Source organism: Microcebus murinus, chromosome 13, assembly GCF_040939455.1.
Source record: "Microcebus murinus isolate Inina chromosome 13, M.murinus_Inina_mat1.0, whole genome shotgun sequence".
NCBI classification, from domain to species: domain Eukaryota; kingdom Metazoa; phylum Chordata; class Mammalia; order Primates; family Cheirogaleidae; genus Microcebus; species Microcebus murinus.
This window is the reverse complement of record NC_134116.1, coordinates 49,719,518-49,740,040: the sequence shown is the minus strand read 5'-3', so window position 1 is coordinate 49,740,040 and position 20,523 is coordinate 49,719,518. Positions and strand designations below refer to the sequence as shown.

At 36.7% G+C, this 20,523-nt stretch overlaps 1 protein-coding gene across 1 annotated transcript; it reads right to left on the bottom strand.

Moving 5' to 3' along the window:
- Window positions 1-8,789: 8,789 nt before the first annotated feature.
- PCDH20 (protocadherin 20) lies at window positions 8,790-14,798 on the bottom strand. The gene is made up of 2 exons (XM_012749799.2): window positions 13,968-14,798; window positions 8,790-12,891 (listed from the first exon to the last, which is right to left on the bottom strand). Exons 1-2 carry the CDS (start codon window positions 14,097-14,099, stop codon window positions 10,168-10,170), a joined length of 2,856 nt encoding a protein of 951 aa, XP_012605253.1. The 5' UTR covers window positions 14,100-14,798; the 3' UTR covers window positions 8,790-10,167.
- Between the last annotated feature and the right edge of the window lie 5,725 nt (window positions 14,799-20,523).

Here is a 20,523-nt window from a genome sequence, read left to right as displayed (position 1 = left end):
GCAACAACAAAAAAGATAGATTTTAGCAGGTATATTTTTTCATCAGAGCAACCTTTCACACATGCAATCACAACACAGCCACTTAGGAAATCTCAATTACAAATATCAATCATTTAGTTAATCTTATCCCAAATTGGGTCTAAGATCAATTCAACAATTTAGAGCTATCCATTCCAGCTCTAGTCGTGATTTTCTGTTTCTTATCTGTGACTTTGTTGCTAAAAGTAAAATGAACATAGAGTCAAATGCAATGTTATAGTGCCTGGAACACCGTAGGCTCACAATACCTGATTTTATTTTTCATTTATATTTATATTGATTATTCTAAGATTTTCTTTTCCTTACTTAGCAAATTATAATTAGATATGCTTAACACCCTTGCATCATAAAGAAAAATTAAAACATCTATTATAAATCTTAGCCAAATAAAATCTCTGTTTTTAATGGGTGCATAATGTACTTTTCAGGACAATGTAATAGTTTTCTACTACAGCTGTAACAAACTACCACAAATTAAGTAGTTTAAAATAACTCCACTTTTATGAACTCCCAGTCCTGTGGTCAGAAATTTGGTTACAGACTGGTTCAGCTGGTCCTCTGTTTAGTGCTTTGCAATGTGGAAATCCTGATGTCAGCAAGGCAGTGTTTCTTTCTGGAAGCACATTCAGATTGTTGGGAAGTTAAATTTCATATGGTTATAGGACTAAGGTCCCCATTTCCTAGCTGATTATCATCTGAAAGTCTTTCTTAGCTCCTTAAGGCTGTATAATCTTCCAAATTTTAAGTCCATATGCCAATTACATTTGCAAGGAAATGTAATTTCCCTTTTGCCCTGTAACATAACAGTCACAGATTCTATGGATTAAGGCACGGGCATCTTTGGGGGACTATTCTGCCCATAGCAGTTAGATCGATAAATTGAATGTGAGGATGCTGAGCTAACTTTCTGAAAGACCAACATGATGACTGGGTATGATCAAGAAAGCTGCAAGGGAAAGAAAACTTTCGTGTCTAAGAATTCCTCCTGGCTCCATGAGACAAATATTTTCTACATTTTCAGGAATTTTATCTTTCTTTTCCAATATATGCTTTCATTATTAGGGTCTTTTGGCAATTATCTTGAATTGGGCTAATTATGTCTTACCAAATGGTTTGATCAGAAATGTTGCTATGTCATGTCATCTCAAACAGTGTGTCCTGGATCAAATATAAAGTACAAAAAAAAATTAATTTGTTTTAGTTAAGTTGTATTAGATCTTTTATTAGAAGAATCTTACAGGCCAACTTATAGTCAGTCGTTTTTCACATAAATATGTGTGTTCATGTACTAAATAGATTTATAAATACAATAGGGTAAAGGATATGTTCTATAGTGCTTTTTGAGGAAAATAACCTTTTGTAGGACTAGTTCAAGAAATCAAACATATGTAGGATAGTTGGCTTTGCTAAATTTGAATGCTTAGATGATTCAATGTAAGTATTTTAGGGATAAAGTAAATACATGTTACTGAAATTCTTTTACTTGCAGTGAATTTTAACCGCTACTTACAAGGAAATCTGTAAATCGAATGGGACTTTTTATTGTTGAAAAAATGATTGAAAGCATCATAAATAGAAAGCTGTCTCAACATAAAGCAATAGTGATTTTTAGCACCTGGTTTATGGTTAGTATTGCCCACATTCATTACACTGTGAAAATGTTTAGAATCTTATAATGAAACTACAGAAATGTGAAGGAAACAAGTTTCTCAATTTAATTAGGCAGCAGGGTAATGGGGGTAGGGGGAGAGTTGGGTGGAAACCTAAAATAATTTTCTTTATTTTTAGAATTTAAAACTTGTTATTCAGTTCTTTTCTGTGCTTTATTCTTTCCACTCTACTTTTAAAATATGTTTTGTCCTATGAATTGTCTAGGATTACCTTCTCTGGAGTATTTTTTTTCTCTTCATAATGAATGCATTTTGTAGTGATTTAATGAATGCCTGAACATTAAAATGTCCTCTCATCATACATTTCACCATCATAACATTGAAAAATGGTGTTATATAGCATTATTTGAAAGAGTTACATAACAACTCCCAAAGTCCATTTTATACTCCATTAAATAAAAACTTTACTTTGTCAAGGAATTGCTGTAGGAAAACTTAAAAGTATGAAATTGAAGTTATATAAAGTATATTTGAAAAATAAAAATTGCTGCTATTTTTGATGTATAGTGGCAGGGTTACTTATAAATATATAAAATCAATGAATATAATAATTATATTTTAATTATTTTGAAATTTCAACATGTGATCTTTCTGAGGGCAGTAGCTGGTTCACAGTGCCCCAGTGTATATATTTCTTTGATCTTTTAAGTGAAAGTTGGACTTAGGAGTCATAGAGTATTCCAATTTTTCAAATGAGTAAAAGAAATACATGGGCAAAAGACATGAACAGAAACTTGTCAAAAGAAGATAGATTAATGGACAACAAACACATGAAAAATGCTCAACATCTCTAATCATCAGGAAAAATTCAAATCAAAACCACAATGAGATATCACTTAACTCCAGCTAAGTCACTTAACTCCAGAATGGTTTTTATCAAAAAGTCCCAAAACTACAAATGCTGGTGTAGATGCAGAGAGACAGGAACACTCATACACTGTTAGTGGGACTGCAAATTAGTACAACCTCTATGGAAAGGAGTATGGAGATACCTCAAGGAACTAAAAATAGAACTACCATTTGATTCAGCAATTTCACTACTGATTATTTACCCAAAAGAAAAAAAAAGACAATCTATAAAAAAGACACCTGCACTCAAATGTTTATAGCAGCACAATTCAAAAATGCAAAAATGTGGAAACAATCCAAGTTGACATCAATCCATGAGTGAATTAATAAAATGTGGTATATGTGTAGCATGGAGTACTACTCAGCCATAAAAAATGATGAACTAATACCTCTTGTATTAACCTGGATAGAACTGGAGACCATTCTTCTAAGTGAACTACCACAAGAAGGGAAAAACAAACACCACATGTATTCACCATTAAATTGGTACTAATCAATAAACACATATGTGCACATACGAAAATAACATTCATAGGAAATAAAGCAGGAGGGAGTGGAGAAGAGGGATGGGTAAATTCACACCTAATGGGTACAATGCACACTATCTGGGGGATGGGAACACTTATAACTTTGACTCAAATGGTACAAAAGCAATTTATGTGACCAAATGTTTGTACTCCCATCATATTCTGAAATAAAAAAGAAGGAAAGAAGGAAGGAAGGGAAGGAGGGAGGGAGGGAGGGAAGGAAGGAAGGAAGGAAGGAAGGAAGGAAGGAAGGAAGGAAGGAAGGAAGGAAGGAAGGAAGGAAAGAAAGAAAGATTTTAAAAAGTGCCTATTCTATTCATAGAAGACACTCAATTCTTATTTTGTAATTTATATATATTGTGAAAATTATATTCTTCCAGTAATTTTTATATTCTCCTCTATTAGCTTCCAATGTGTAAGACATATCTCTAGGTAGCACTTTTATCTGCCATAATGATTCTTGTCTCTCTCCAATAAGGCGCTTATGTAAGAGCCATAGGTGGACAATGGATGGGAGGAGGAATATATGCATCCCTGTATATGTGTGGTTTATGCTTATTCTCTCAAACTGGATAATAATTTTTTTGAGGATGGAGAAAAACTTATCCCTGTGTCTAGCACAATGACTTGCTTGTAACAGGTGAAGGCTAATTGTAAATATGTTTAGTAAATTAATCTATGATAATAATAGTGTTTATTTCTGTTGAAGCTTTGGGGTATTGTATCCTAAAACTATAAGAAGTAAGACAATGTCCTAAGTTCCTCTGGGGTTGTAAAGTTTTGTGATTTAGTGAGTTGCTAACATACAGTAATCTTGGGTTTAACTTCATTTACCTTACTAAACATAGGCTGGTCCTTCTCAATTTCTTTTTTTTTTTAATGTCCTTTTGTATTTTACATTTAAAATATTTTTATTCACATCTTTTTTCATGCATATATAATGATTCCAAATTACCTAATGACAAAGTTATTTTTCTTTTCTTTCTTCCGCACTTGTTTTTCTTCCTTTGACCAACATCTCCTCATTCTCATTTTCAAATCAATCATTTCCTTTGTGTCCACGCTAGAGCCTATCTGTTCTATAATGTGATACATACATGAATTTTACATAAACAAATATTTATACCTATGTTAAAATCAAGTATATTCCTTTCATTTTTTCTGCAAGGCTCATAAAACTTTCCATCATTATTCTCTAACCCATTCTCTAATCTCCTAAAGTTTTTTATTTTTACTATTTTATTAAAAATATAATATTTGTCAAATATATAATTATATATTTTTATTTTTATGATATATAAATAAGTTCATCTTAAAAATTGTATCTTTTTTTCTCTGAGCACATTCAGGGAAAATATATGATTATTAAGAACTCATTTCAATACTTGATTTTGATTGACCTCATTTTTTAGGTGAGATTTCATATCAGATCATTTATTTTAACATCTGGTGTATTGTCTTGGGAAGTATCACTTTGGTTAAGTTTCTTGACCATCATAAGATTTTCAAATGAGAAAGCATGTATGAACTCTTCATGGGAAAACAGGAAAAAAATGTCTGAGTGCCTATGAAATGCATATTAACCAAAAATATATTAGGGTATGTTGAGCATATGTAGACTTTTAATCTAAAATACTGTTATGGACTTTTGTTATGTAATTAAAATATTTGATGGAATAATGAATGAATAAACTGGTAGAACAATCTTGTGGCACACTATTTGACTCCAAAAACAATAATAATAGTTAATTATTGTGGAATGCTTCACTTGTGTAAAATATTTTACATGAATTATCTCACTTAATTTTCAAAGTTACACCATGAGTTAGAGTAAGTTCATCATTTCCACATAGATGGGTCTTAGAAAGGGAAATTACTTGGAAGAGAGAGCAAGGGGACTTGTCTAAAATCTGTGACTGTATATAATACTGTTTTTACAGCTACTGTATGTTTATTTAGCTTGAATTTGAAAATCCAGCCAATTAGTATTAGGTATTATTAAATTATCTATTATAAACAAGATAAGACTTGAAGCACAAGACATGTTAAGTGACTATATCAACCAAAAGTGATGTTAAACCTCTAAAATAGTGACGTTAAATCTCAAGACCTGTGTAGTTCTTGCCTCTAAATAGCCATTTCACCTGATCATATTTTCTGGTTCGCATTCAGAATTGCCTACAACTGTCATATCATCTTTCTTGGTATTAACACAACACTTGAAATTATATTTACACCTTATATTGTCCACTTGATGTCTTATTGTCTTTTTTCTTATGTTTTCAATATGATTCTTCTGCATGTATATATTTAGTGCATCTAGAAGCAAAATACTGCAAATGCCTAGGATAAAATATTCTTGATGAGGTCAACCTCATATTGGAATATCTACCACATGGGCACTCAGTAATGTTTGTTAAATTGAATAGAATTGACAGTCATAAAGATGAAATAAACTGGGTAAATTAGTGTCTTTATAATTCCATCTGTGTCATAAAACACAGCATTAGAGAAGGGGGTTATGGCTCCAATACTTTCACTGCTGACTTAATGTTTAGTAAATGAGCTTCCTATCCTATTCAAATTCTTAAATTGGGCTTAAAAGCAAATTATGAAAACCGTGTACTTTCTTGTTGTCACATGCTGATTGATTTCTATGGTATCACAAGTTTTTTTTTTTTTAATCAGCTATACATTATTTACCTCCTATATTATATGCTACAATATATCTCTTTTGTATCCCCTGGTTCAAGGTCCCATCTTTCACTTAATTGTCACCCAACCTTTTAACTAGTATCCAGAATTTTCTTCAATACAAGATCCATACATGGCCAACGTGATCTTTTAGAAACATAAATTCCCTGGTGAAAATTCTTGAAATTCCCAATACCTTGGGATAAAATTATGGCCTCCAAGTATGATACATGAGCTTCTTCATTTTTTGCTGTATATTTACCTCTCCAAGTTCATTGCTAATCTTTTTTCATTCTCTTCATCTCTGTACCCAAGGAAAGCTGTAATATTTGTGATTCTTCAAGCATAACATGGTCATTTGCACATGTGTGTCTTGCACACTATGCCCTCTTCCCTAAATGCCTTTCCTTCCTCTATGGCCATTTTATCATTGTTACCTTTTCCTTTGTTAGGCTCAGTTTAAATATAACATCCTCTGAGAAGGACTCAAAATAAAAATTACACACTTCAGGGAGCCTGCTCTGCCTTTCCAAGATTGGGTAAGATTCTTCCCACATAGCATCCAAACAGGTATTTATCACATACAGTGTTTCAAAATCAAGGGTTTTCTTACTGGTCTTCCACCAGCTTATTAAGAAACTGGCATTATTTGTACTAAAATATGTATGGAATAAATGAATGGTTTACTGATTTTTTTTTTAATCACTACAATGTTCTTACTTCTTGACATTAGTGGGTTCAGTTTTAAAAGGTCACCCAATTTTGTTTTATGCCCTTAAAAGAAACCATTCCCAGTTTAGGAGTTTATCAGAAAAAAAATACTATTTGAAGAATAATTATATACTACAAGTGACATTTGAAAGTGATTATGGAATGTATGGATTTATGTATATATTATCTGAAAAATACACACGATCTTATTAGAAATAGAAATAACTAGAAAAAATATAGGGTGCCTAGTTTGCTCAGAAATTCAAATAGTTTTAATTGATTTATTTTTTTTTTTTCCGCTTTGATTCTGCTTGCATGCTATCAAGTCTCTTCCTTTCAATGAATATTTATTGACCACTAGCATGTAAAGGTACAGTGCTAAGCATAGATTGCATGAGTCAGCAATATGGCCTTTTGTGGCAATTTTCACTGCTTTTTGCAGTGAGCAAATCTACCTTAGAGGCAAGAAAATGCTCAGGTGTTTATATGTCTGGCCTCTGTGAACTGAGGCTGCCCAGTGGAGTTGAACGCCACATGGTTGGTGCTGCACTTTCATTACATTCTCCACTGTCTGCCAGAGATCAGGACCCCACAGAATCCTCAGCTCGCTGAGGAGACTGGAACCTGAGCCTCCAGAGAAGCTTCCTTAATCCCTCCTTGTGTAGTGATCAATGTAGACATTTTCTGGGAGCACAAATTAGAATCCTTGTGAGAGATCTTACTGCAATCAAAGAAACTTCATACACAATCCCTAATATTGCTTCTAGTGATGTTATTTCATAGTAAAAACTATGCCGAGTGTTTCTATAAAACACATGCAGAGCATCATAAATACTAAAGATTTATTTTTTTAATACACTAGTACTATAAAGAAGCATCTCTCTCTTTTTTTTTTTTCTTTTTTAAACCACCATTGATAAAAGCGTAACTGCCAGGAGAACATTTTATATTTTTATTTATTTATTTTTAAACAGGATTGGGAAATCTACCCTAAGTAGTCAAATAACATAAATTGTTTTTTCCCCTGTAGCTGAAATTGTTGTGTTGGTTTTAAATTTCTCAATTCAAATTAATGAACAATATTCTCTGTAGAATAAGACTGAATTTGGCAGTGCAAAGATGAGAGCAATCTCTTCTTCCTTAAATTGGGCACGGAGAACTCACTGGTTCTTAAACCGTTAAATGGATATTGGAGTTTTTAATGAATGGAACATTTATTTTTGTGCCAGCTCAACTAACAACATTGACATGATTAGCATACATTTTGGCAACTGTTCTAGCACAAGGTGTTAGTAAAAAGGGGCTTTTATCTTTGAGCTTAATTTACTGTAGCTTTCTTTGTTATTAATGTTTTTAATGTGAATGAGATATTTTTGTAAAGGAAATCCTGCCACAAGAAGTTACTCAGAAATACATCTTTTTATTAATGTTACAGGCATTTCTCATGCTGAAGATTAAGTCCATTCTCCAAAGCACATGAACCTTAAGTTTAGAAATGAATAGAAAATTCTGTTATTTAGATTGATGATAAAATTACTACATTTGTGGAGAATTTTTAAATTAATAGTGGTACTTGTATCTCATGAAGTTTCTTTCTTTATAAAATAGAAATAAGAAATATAATATGACTGATAAAAGATATTTCCTCCATTGCTACACATCAGTTATAAATGAAAAGTTGTGAGGGTTAAATGATCTTAGTCTCTTAGCTCAGGTGCCTCTCATACAAAAGGAATTTTCAATAAAAATATATTTCTTATTTTTGTAACAAAAACTGCTGTTTCATATGCTTATTATTTTATTTATTCAAATTCTCAAATTAAGGAAAACAAGAAAAATTAGTTGATACAGACCGAAAATGTCTCGGGTGTTTGTATTCAACTTTTTCTTTTTTTCAGTATATTTTTATTTAAAAAATTATTGCAAGATATTGAAACACAGCTAACAGAGGATTTACTATAAGTATGTGGTAAAATGAAAGTTTATAATTGATATTAAATCTATAATAAATTAATATGCATGTGCACATGCATGGGTGCAAATTTTCATTTGAACTTATTTTAACCATATAGGCATCCTCTATTTCTACTGCATATTTATGTTTAAAACTACACACATACTTAACAATTTAGCCAATATTTAATTGAGTAATGAATTAGTTTAATATAAACTTTAGCATAGAAGACAACTATGGCTTGCCCACATTTAACCCTAAAAAACAAATAAATGACAATAGCAGGCACTTGAGTGAAAGAACAAGCCTATGTGCAAATATAAAATGGTAAAAATGAGAAAGAAATTATGAAAATATATAACTTTAATTTGTAGACATATAAACACTTTTGGTACAGTACAGATGCATGATGCCAAAAAGTAAAATGATCCAGTTTAAGCTAACACATTCCTTTTTTATACAGATAATTTTGCAATAGCTCTCATATAAAATAAAATTTCCAGTTCACACAACGAAGTGAAAGTGATAAATCACTGATGAACCAGCTTTCTTCATTGCAAAAGATTCAGCAAAAGCTATATTATCAAAGAAATCTGCTGCTGGGCTTACAAATAAACTCTTGGACTTAATCCAAAGCCAAAGAAAGGAAGCCAGAAACGGTAGCCAATAAACCTAAACAACAGCAAAAAGATAAGTACAGTATAACTTTCATATAAAATGCCCAACTAAAAACAACCAATAGTGTACACAAGCTTCTAGAATAATTGTTTTAATGTGATTTCTATTTTCTTATATAAGGGATGACTTTAAACATATAAAAAATCTAATATATAACCCAAGTATAAAGTACTACTGACAAGTTGTGCAAGCACTAAAATGCCATCAACACCTATGAAACAACTAAGGATAGAAACATTTCTTTGCTTCTGGCTGTTTTTCTTGGACACAATTTCTAGTTACATTTTCTGTAAGGAAGAATATATATATTTTTCCCCTGTAATAATAGCAAGTGCAGTGGTAAAGCAAACAGAAAGCAATTTGAGTTCACAGAAAGTGAAAAAACTTTTCAGCAGGTTGACTTTGTAACACAAGGCAATGTTTTTACCCTTGCTAAAAAGGAATTGCACTTCTTTTTAATGCCTTCTCTTTCAAAGTATACATGTATTTATGAGGTAATAAACATTGTTTTACAAGTGCATTTCTTTTCTTTCTTATATATTTAAGTAGGGTGAAATTTAATTTACTTTAATTTCATACTTTGTTTACTGTTAAAAACAATATATTTAAAATATACTCTTTCATTAATTGCATGTACAACTGTCGCATATAATATCTCAGTTCCCTGCAAAGGAGCAGCTGACGCCCTCTTGTGGTGAAAGGACTTTTTAGAGCAAAAAATTATGATGTACCATTTTCTTACCTTGCTCCCAGGTTTTATCAATCATCTGCTTGGTGTATGAAAGCTGCAAATCATGTTCAAGCTTTCTCTTTTTTTAATAACAATTCTATAGCTGTTAGTACTAATTTTCATTTAAAAACGCTGTACACATTTTATAACCTCTGAATTTGAATTTAAAAACCTGTAAACAGCTATTTACAATATAGTACATGTTATAAATTAGTTGTCCTTCATTGGAACCGCCATCAACACACTCTTGTTTAGGTGATGAAGACTATCCAAAGTCAGTTAAAACATCTCTCTTTTTTATTCCGCATTGAAATATCAAATATTAGAAATATCCACCGGCTTTCTCTCTCTCATATGCAAGTCAAGTTTTCCTTTTAGTGGAATCTGTACTTCCAAATTTTCATCTCCCCTGGGATGCTTTTTCCCTTTCCTTAAACAGATGTATATGCCCATCCCTGTTACGAGTGTGATTGAACCCAAGCTGATTACAGACAGAGCTACTAAGGTGGGCATACAGGACACAGATTCTACCTTCCTGTGAGTCGGTTCTATTGAAACTTGTGGTTCTTTCTCCTCTATGTTAATTTCTGGTTCCTTTCTTAAAAGGCTTTCAATGTAACTCTCATTACTGACAGTGTCATTGACAAATAGATTCACCATGACGGTGGAATGAAGAGGCTCGGGATAACCATGATCACTCACTTTCACCAGTAAGCGATGGAGTCCATAATCTGTCTGCAGCAACGCCTCTTCCAAAGTGATGTTACCAGTTTTAGGGTCAATCCTAAAAGACTCAGGCCGAGGACCTCTTCTGCCTATGATGCTGTAAGCTATGACAGCATTCATGCCTGTGTCTTTGTCAACAGCATAGACCTCTGTAACCGGGGAGCCAGGGAGAGTAGAAGGCAGTACCAACAGATAAGACATATTAGACTGGGGAAATAAAACAAGGGGAGGGTTGTCATTGATGTCTAGAAGGAGAATTGTGATTTTTGCAGTAGAGGAGAGGGCAGGCTCACCCCCATCAACAGCTTCAACCCACAAAGTGTAGGAGCTTTGCTGCTCTCTGTCCAAAGAGACTTTAGCTCTCAACATGCCTTTTCCTGTGTCTATGACAAAAATATCACTCTGGTTCACCACCGAGAGGGCAACCCATCCATTTCGCCCAGCATCGGCATCTGTTACACTAATTACTCCAATTTCACCATATCCGGGAAAGTTTTCCGGCACAAAAAAGCTGAAGTCCTTGTTGATAAACCTAGGGCTGTTGTCATTTTTATCCAACACTGTGAGAGCCACAGTGGCTACTGATTCTCTTGGTGGCTTCCCACAGTCAACAGCTCTGACTGTGTACCTGTACTTTTCTTTCTCTTCTCGGTCCAGCTGAGTCGAAACTGTCAGAATGCCTGTGACACTGTCTAAGGAAAAATATGATGGAGCATCAGGTCCCAGAAAATATGAAACTTGGCCTCTCTCTCCACTGTCAGCATCTGTAGCATACAGCTTAGTCAAAAAGGCATTGGGTGCATTATTTTCTTCAATGGTTAGTTCTATCAAGGGCTGAAGGAAAATGGGAGCATTGTCATTGTCATCTAAAAGTTGCACTTTAATGACTCTTTTGACATGAAATCCCTCAGAGTTCCAGGCCACCACAGCTATTTCATAGAACTGCTGTAGCTCATAGTCCATAGGTTTTGTAGTCTCTAGCAAATATTCATTACTGTATGGTTTGTAGGGTGATAATCTAAACGGCCCTTCACCATCCAGGTAGCAGTTAACCTTGTATTTACCTTCTGGATCTCTTATGGTGAAAAACGCAATCGGAGTGCTAACAGGTTCCAGTTCTTTCAGATAAACAATACCATCTATCTCATTTGCTATATAACGAGGGACAATTTCAGGTGGTCTGAAAACGACTTTGATAATGTATACCAAAGCAGTGATCACAGCAGGAATACAGCCTGGTCCATTAGCAAGAATGGTGAGTTTGTGCATTTGTAGAACACTCCCCCCAATCTTACTGAAAAGTTTAATGACTCCAGTGTTTTCATCCAGGTGGAATAAATCCTTGGATGCTTGTGGAACTTTCTGGCTGTAAGAATAGGTGATCTGGGCATTGGTGCCCAAGTCTCTATCCACAGCCTGGACAGCTGCAATCGGGGTGCCTACTGTAGCATTCCCATACACAGTGACATTGATTTGTGAGTCTGCGAAGAGAGGGCAATTGTCATTAATGTCGCTTATGCCAATGGTGAGGGTGGCGCTGCCCAATAGTGGTGGAGACCCACCATCCTCAGCTATGATGATGCTCACATACTGGTCTTGAGTTTCCCTGTCCAAAGCACCCATGACAATTAGGTAGGGGGTGCGTTCCCCATTCTCATTCTCCTCCACGTCCAGGGTGAACATACCATGGTAGTCCAGTAAGCGATAGGTCTGTACCCCATTAGTGCCTATATCTGGGTCCACAGCAGGATGCTCTATGGCCAATCGGGTGTTTACAGGTGCATTTTCCGGGACCCAAACCGAGATCTGGGAAACAGGGAACTGTGGGGCATTGTCATTGATGTCTCTGATAGCGATTTTCACCTTCACAAACCTAAAGTATTCCTGAGGCAGGACCAGCACATCCAGAAGCAAAAGGCAAGAGTCAGAGGAAGGAGAGGAGATGGAAATGCTGCCGCCCCAGGCAGCCCCTCCACCCCCTTCCAGACACAGGGCCTCTCTGTCGATCTCCTGGGCCGAAGTGTGCAGCTCCCCAGAGCGGTTGTCCAGGGTCACGTACTGGCCGCTCAGTCCCCGGGAGGCCAGGCTGAAGGAGAGAGGGGGGCTCCACTCAGCGCCGGTGCGCTCGGGCGGCCGCGCCTGCTGGTCTTGCCTCCCCGCGGCCCGGGGCACCAGCCGCAGGTCCTCGGCCAGGCTGCCGATGAGCACCCCCGCGGGCAGCCCCTCGTTCAGGCTGTACAGAAGCTCCGTGGCCCGGCTGTAACTCGCGAGGCAGTTGAAGGGTCCCACGAAGAGGAAAAACAGAAACAGATGCTGGAGCGGGGGGAGGGGAGAAGGCTCGTTACACACGCCACGCGCGGAAATACCGAGATCAGAGTTAGAAATTTGCGCCCCGGGGAGCCGTGCTACCCCGACCCTCATTCCCAGAAGCAAAGCCTCTAGTCAGAACCGGGTGGAAAAAGAAGCCTGCTGCAAAGGAGAGATCTGCGGGGCAGCACTGTGCTCAAAACTTAATTTTTCTGTTCACTTTCTCTTCCCCCCGCCACCCCCACCCACCTCGCGTCCCCATCACCACCCTCAGCCAGCTAACATTCGGAATCCCAAACCGCAAAGCATCCCTGGAAACACGCCGGAGCGGAGGGGACTCCGACTCAAAGCCTGCGCCTCGCGACTGGGAAACCTCCAGGGTGGGTTGCGGGGAGGGTAGGGAGGGGGCTGGCAGTAGAGAGTGCTGGGGGTAGGCGATTTATTTCTCTTTGTAGTGATTCTGCCATTAGGGTCCTGGAAAGCGCAATGTGTTAATCCCTTACTATGAAAACAGTAAAAACAATGATAGCAATAATAATATAGAAAACGTACTAACCCCTTTCCCCTCCAAAAAACAAACAAACAAACAAAAAACCTCTTTCGGTGGGAAGGGGTGATTTTCATTTTTTAGCACGCATCTAAAATAAAATAGAACAGATCTGGATCTCCACCCCCCTATCAAGCCCTCCCTAATCCCCTTCCCTTGGGGGGAAGTGAAGTAAACGCGGAAAATGGTTATGCAAAACCGACTTGTCAATTGCAGTATACAGTCGTAGCCAGACTCTGGTAGCAGGGAACAATCCCTAACCCCTGAATCTCAAGCGGGCTGAGGGCACCCCCGGCCCCTTCCACCTCATCTGACTACATTTCTTGCTTCAGAAACTTCCTCTCCTGACCCAAGGACTTGCCCGTCTCTTGTAAAAATGAAGAGACATTATCCTGAACTCCCCGTCCCTACCCCCCATCCTTCCGGTGAAGTTTAGATTAAGGTACAAGGTTTGAAAACCCATCAAGGAGTGGGAAACCGGCTCACAATCCTGCAACTTGTCGGGGTCGTGGAGCTCCTGGACCCCGAGACTTACCGGCAGGTTCCTGTGGCCGGTGCTGCTCCTGGGACAGTGTAGACGCCCCATATCCAGGCGCGGGTGCCAGGTCGCCGGGCGCCAGCTCACTGCCGGGGCCCGGGAGCTGCGCGCATTCCCTCGGCCGCGCATTCCCAGGGAGGCTGCGGTCAGAGCGCTCCTGGAGGGAGGGCGGCAGAAGACACTCCCTCTCCGTTCATGCAAATCGCTGGGGGAACTTCAGCCAATAGTCACCGGCTTGTCAAATTAAGGACGGGAACTAAAGCGGGGCAGAGAGGCGTGGGGGGCAGAAAGGGCGCATTCACGGTTTCCTGCCCCCCGGACACAGGTAACGTGCAAACCCCGCCAGACCAGCAGGGATGGGGGGCTTGCCTCCGAAGACTGCGACGGGGCGCCACCAGGTCGGGCACGGGAGCGCGCGCCTACCCAGCCTCCCTCCTTTGCTGCACCAGTCGGATCCCAAGTCCACAGGTTGCCAGCGAGAGAGGGAGAATTAAAATAAATGAATAAGCTTGCGTTTGTATCTGGATGTAACGGAGGGAAGAAGTCGGCGCCACAGAGCCATCACAGGCTCGGTCCCCAAGCGCCTACTTTGCCACCAGTCCTCCTACAGACTCGGAGCCAGCCAGTGTTTTGCACCGAGAAAGAAAATGCACTTTTCTCAGCAGAGCGAAAGGAATCTCAACTTCTTTGTAAGGCGATGTGCACCGGAAAAGTCAATATATGAATTCGGCGAAGATTTTTGACATATCCCAAGGTTGAATCTTTGCTGATGGCGGTGGCAGAGCTTCTGCTAGTTTCCTGGTTGTAGGCACAAGTGTCTCTGAGTGTCTGCCTGTGGTCTTATTTTAGAGGCAATGGTGGCTTCCGGCCAGGGAAAGAGCCAAGGGGAAAAGTAGAAACGATTGTGCTGTAACACAAGTGGTTCTGCCTGTAAGCGATTTTTAATATATTTCACAAAAGGGTGAATGGGGGGAGCACTTACTGAAGCCTATGTAATAAGCTGGTTACTCTTCAAATAAATTATCACGTCTCTCTCTCCCCTTCTCTTTCCTGAATTGCCTACTAGAAAGTGGTCCCTTAGGAAGGAATCAGAGAGGAGTGTGGTGCTGAATGCTTGGGTATCTCCTCTGACTCTGAGACTAAATAGCTATGTGACAACTAACCCCTGGGCTTCTGTTTCTTCATTTATAAAATCAGGGCTGGTGGGAAACTCCAGTGCATTAGGTCTGCGAAACACTTTTTGATCTGCAGGGTACCATATAAGTAATGGAAAAGACCATTTGTGTCTTTCCCTGAGTAGACATTTCTCTTCCTCACTAGGCTTCCTAATATCCCCCGCACTGTCCTAGACATAAAACCTCACCCACTGAATGACCAGTGAGGGAGCCTAGCATACAAAAAGGTCTTCCTTTTGGGTCAAAGAAATATCTGACTTTGCTGTGCTTTCCATAGGAACCGAGGTAAATTTTTTCTTCTACCCCATGCTGATTAAAATATAAATTGTTCGGCTGAGCTAATTGTTTTGCTTCTGACCTTTCCTATTTCCTCCTCATTTCCACTAATACTGGAGACAGAGTCCTAAATTTTGATAACACATTACTTCAGAACACCTGGTGTATAACAGCTTGTTATCGTGCAACTGGGGCTATACATGGAGTTCACAAACAAAACTCTGTATGATATAAATCTGGCATATAATATGAACCTGGCTTTATAAAATCAGTTCCTTCAAGCTTTTTACAGGGAAATTGGAGTGCTGATGAAGTGATAAATCCACATGCACATATATACATATGAACACATACGTCTGGGTATAAGGTGACTATATAGCTGGCAAATAAACCAAAGTCAAGGAGGTGTGATTTGCCACTTCTTGCTTCTTCAGCTGCCAGTTGTGCCCTACAGCTGAACTTTTACTGTAATGGGTAAATATGTATGTTGAGGTCTGTAGTTGAAACATATCCAACTCTAAACATCCGTACCAAACTGCTTCTGAAATGTGTTTATGTCTTTATGCAATACCCACAGCTCCCAGAAGTTGGGGGCACATGGCCAGAATTAGGCAATCCATCAGTGGTCAAAAGACCTGCAATCTGGAATAATTCTACACCTAGACAGGTACTAACAGCAGTAGGCTGTTTATCCCCTCAGCTCATGCTCTCTCTCCAGAAAGTTAAGATCATTCGCATTTTTTTTTTCTTCAAAACATAGGACGATCCTTTCTTTGTTTTTCCTTTGTTTATAAGGACATTATACAGGGGCTATTGTTTATGAAGACAGCCTAATTAAAGTGACATTGTCTCTGTAATTATTTTCTCAACTGTCTTTAGTTTTCCCTGGACCCTTAAGCTGTCTTTCTTCCTATTTTGCAGTGGATGTTTTTAATACAGATGCACCTTTTGAAAGTGCCCCTTCCATACCCCAGCAGAATGTTGGTCTTCTGAGCATGTCATCCAGCTGCTTTCTAATAGAAAGGGTTATTACTGCTCCTCCCCTTTGTTAAGTTGAAAAGAAATTAAATCTGCCCATTCAACCATAATATTTCTAGAGTGTTTTCATAGGAATTGAACACATTTTGAAGATGTTTGAAATGACAATAATAACAAAATATGCTTTAAGTTACTATGGTGATTGCAAAGTCCCTACATGGAAGTTTGTCATCAAGACTGGGAGATCTTGGCACAATGTTGGGTAATACCCTACATGTCACATTCCAAAAGGTTAATTGAGCTACTTATTATCTTTCCTCTTCAAAGATCTAAGCAGAGGGTTTTATGCAGGTTTATGTTATAATTGGGCTTAAAAAATAAAAAAAAATAAAATAAAATATCAAATAGGCTTCCTTCTTCCCATGTACCTACCCTTTTTCTGGGCATTGTGAATACATTCTCAACACTCTTATTCCTTATAATGCCAGCCCTGTGACCTACCATCTGGTGTCACATATTTCTTTCTAAAGATAACTTGGAGAACTTCTATGCTATTAGTCCCTTGAAAATAATACTTATGAACTTCTCAGTTGTCTCAATTGTTCTGGGCCTGCTTCCCAGGTGTTTTGTAAAAATCTGGCTCAAAGAATAGATTATACGCCTCCTAAGCCTATTTCTTCTATACACAACAAAATCAACATGATACAATAGAGGGTACCCTGAGCTGAGCCAGAGGAGTTGGATTCCATTCTCTCTGTGTTGTTGTTAAGTTCCTGTGTGACTCTAGACAAGTCATCACAGCTCTCTGTTTCAATTTGCTACAAAAACAAGCCCCCCACCCACTACCTGCACATATATTCATGAAATACTTACCTAATATCTGACATTAACAGAGGCTGCATGGTGATAGGTTAACTTGATATTAAATATTTATTTATTGCATTATATCACTAAAAGATGCTTTTCATTTACTGCAAGCATTCCATCCTTATAGTTTCATCTCTTTATAAAGATGTGAGCATGCTTATAACTGTTTTTCAAGATGCCATCTTCAAATGTTTGTACATTTAGTGAACATACTCTAAAACTTTTAAAATTTTGAAGTATTATGTTTTACAGGTAGCATTTATTTATATTTTTCAATTAATTCTGGTTATTCCATTTAAATTAGTTCAATAATAGTGTGATATCCACGAAACTTCATGTAACTAATATATACACAGATATTTAAAGCTATTTTGAACCATAATCATATACATATTCTGGTTAATTCAAGATTCCAAATAAATATACACTTAGAATACTGCCTTATTTTAAGACCATTTCATTTGTTTTGTCTTAACAGAATATATAAAATTAGAAGTCCCTTTTGATGACTTAAAATATATATGCATGTGTGTGCATATAATGTATATATTATATATGTATGTATATATGTAAATAGGGTAAAATATACTGTACATAATATAAATATATAATTAAATATTACATATATATTCCTTTTCTGATTCAATAATTAAGGTTTGAGGATTTGAAAAACCAACACAATATTTGAGAAATGATAAATTGATCATTTATTGAGTGCTGATTATCTTCTGAACATGGGTGAACTGGTTGTTTTACATGTGTTTTTTTACTTAACACTCATAGTGGGCTTATAATATAATTATTATTATATCAGTGTTACAGCCATACATTACATGCTTGTCCAGTGTGTATAGCAACTGGGGCCTGATCTGTGGCCTCTAAAGCAGATGATCTTTCTACTCTTGTACCTGTCATCTGAATGGAAGAACCTAGGACCTATATATGTTTAAATGTACTTCAATTCAACAAACATTTATTACTCATTTACAATAAAAACATTAGAGGCATATATTTGTTTATGATGCCTTTTTGAAGGAAAAGCTTCTTTAACCTATTAATACTTCCTAAACAGACGCACGTACATAGATATAATTTATCTAAGCTGTTTGGCTAGCTTGGATCATCTCCCAATTTATAGACAAACTGTATTATCTGTATATGTTTGTGTGTATAATTGAAAGTATTGCACAGCCCTAAGTAATCTTAGGGCTCACCTAGTTAGCCTTCATTTTACATATTAATTCACATTAAGGAAGATGATTCAAAATTGACATTAAGGAAGATGATTCAAGATGATTGAATTTGAGAATGATTCAAATTCTGAAAATACTCCTATTTCTTAGACTTGTACTAGATTTTAGCCTAAAGATTGTCTCTGATATTAAAGGATAACTTAGAAAAACAGCATTTTTTTGCCATTTATTATTAAGATGAAAATATCTTGATCTGAAGCATTACTATAAAGCACTGGTTAGTTATATTATATTTTTAAATTAGTTTTTCAAATTTACAAATATGTTTAAGAAACTACCAATTTGAGTAAATTGTTTTTTAAGTATATTAGACAAACTTAAAAAAATCCTATTTCATTTTCCTACACAATTCAGAAAGCAATTGTAAGACAAACAGATAATAAGTGTATTGGTTCTTTGGCTAAAAAAGCTGGACAGTTAATTTAATAAATAAATGTACATTTATACCACTTATATGAAGAGGGTACAAATAAGCGAATTGACTATAATGCAAACTTATTCTAAACATTTATCACTGCATTCTGCAACTCATAAATGGGTTTGTAAGCATCAGTCTCTCCTAATAAGTACTTTTGTAAATGTTTTAGAAAACTTTGTGTGGATTTCACATTTCTCCTTTTTCCCTATATATCCTAAGAGGAAGGGATATGATTGGGTTGAATGATCCTTTTATTTTCAGAACTCAATTAAAATCACTGTAACAGGGATAAGTATAACTGGGTGAAGTCATTAGAAAATCCCAGGCCTAATTTTAGCAAACATTTTCAACTTTTTCTTTCTTATCCTCTAAATAAATTTTAAAAGTGATTTTCGACTCATTTGAATTTCACATTCTCCTTTCTCACTTCTGGCAGAGGTGATAATGAGCACTGAAATCATCAAAAGAAAGGTGGTGGGATTGAGGAGGAGAAGAAATGAAGGGCATAGAAAATCCACAAAGTGGATCAGCAGTTGCTGAATAAAGAACAGTTAACTAAATGCAGTTTATTGATGATGCATATGCCTTACTTCCTGGAGTTAGTCCCTGGGAGACTTGAAAGAAGGGGAAAATACAGGCTGTGCAGAGAATAAAGCATTTGTAAACCCTATAAATTAGCATAGAAATTAGGTCAGGGCCAAAACAAATCCACTGAAGGAGAGAAAGTATTTTAAATTCTGTTTTAGGGCACTGATTCTGTATTTTTTTTTTTTCAGATACCTATTTTTCACTCTCACAAACTGAAGTGTTACATATGGGAAAGTTTAATGAAAATTTATGCTCAGGTAATGTTTTTATACAGATCAACAGATCTTTTTCTGTCTTTATAAAAATCTCTTTATCTGACTCTAGGAATCTAAGGTAGGATTGTTAAAAACTAAATGACTGTTCTGATCTCAGTGTGTGTGACGTATAAAAGCACTGAATGAGTACTGTGGAGTCAATACAAGGCTTTGTCAATGATACAGGAAGTCAACATTTTCATGGTGACATAGTTGTGATCCCTAGCTACTTCTTTCTTGATATCTTTTTAGGAAGAGACTAGAGGTTACTGACCTCAATTTCATTTACTGCTAACAGCTGCCAATTATTAAGCACCTAACTTTTGTCCAGTGCATGGTGGACATTACCTCTAATCTTTACAAGGTCTCTGCAAGTTAACAAAGATCCCATTTTACAGATGAGGAGTAGGAGGCTTTCAAAGCTTAAGTAGGTTACTTGAGGTCACACAGCCTGGAAGTTTGGTTAAGTTAGGATTGAACAAGGAAAATCTGAGTTTGTTTAATATAATGTTGATGAGTCTTTTTTTTATATTGGGAATATTCTAATATTCATTGAAATAAGCACATATATTTAATATGTGCACATTATTAAAAACGCTTAGAATCTGAGAGTAATAGGACCATTTCAAATACCAAAGATATAGAAAAAAATGAATAATTATGGACTTCAATAAAATGTATGTAAGTTATCTTTTGGAAACAATGAGTATCTTCTTCTTTCCAAATTATTTGGATTGTCAAAAA

Excerpts from the sequence above, each read along its gene's own strand:
- PCDH20 (XM_012749799.2), bottom strand. The coding sequence starts at position 14,099 with ATGCGCGGCCGAGGGAATGCGCGCAGCTCCCGGGCCCCGGCAGTGAGC. Across the intron at positions 12,892-13,967 it reads CCGGCCACAGGAACCTGCCG|CATCTGTTTCTGTTTTTCCT; the intron begins GTAAGTCTCGGG and ends CCCCCGCTCCAG.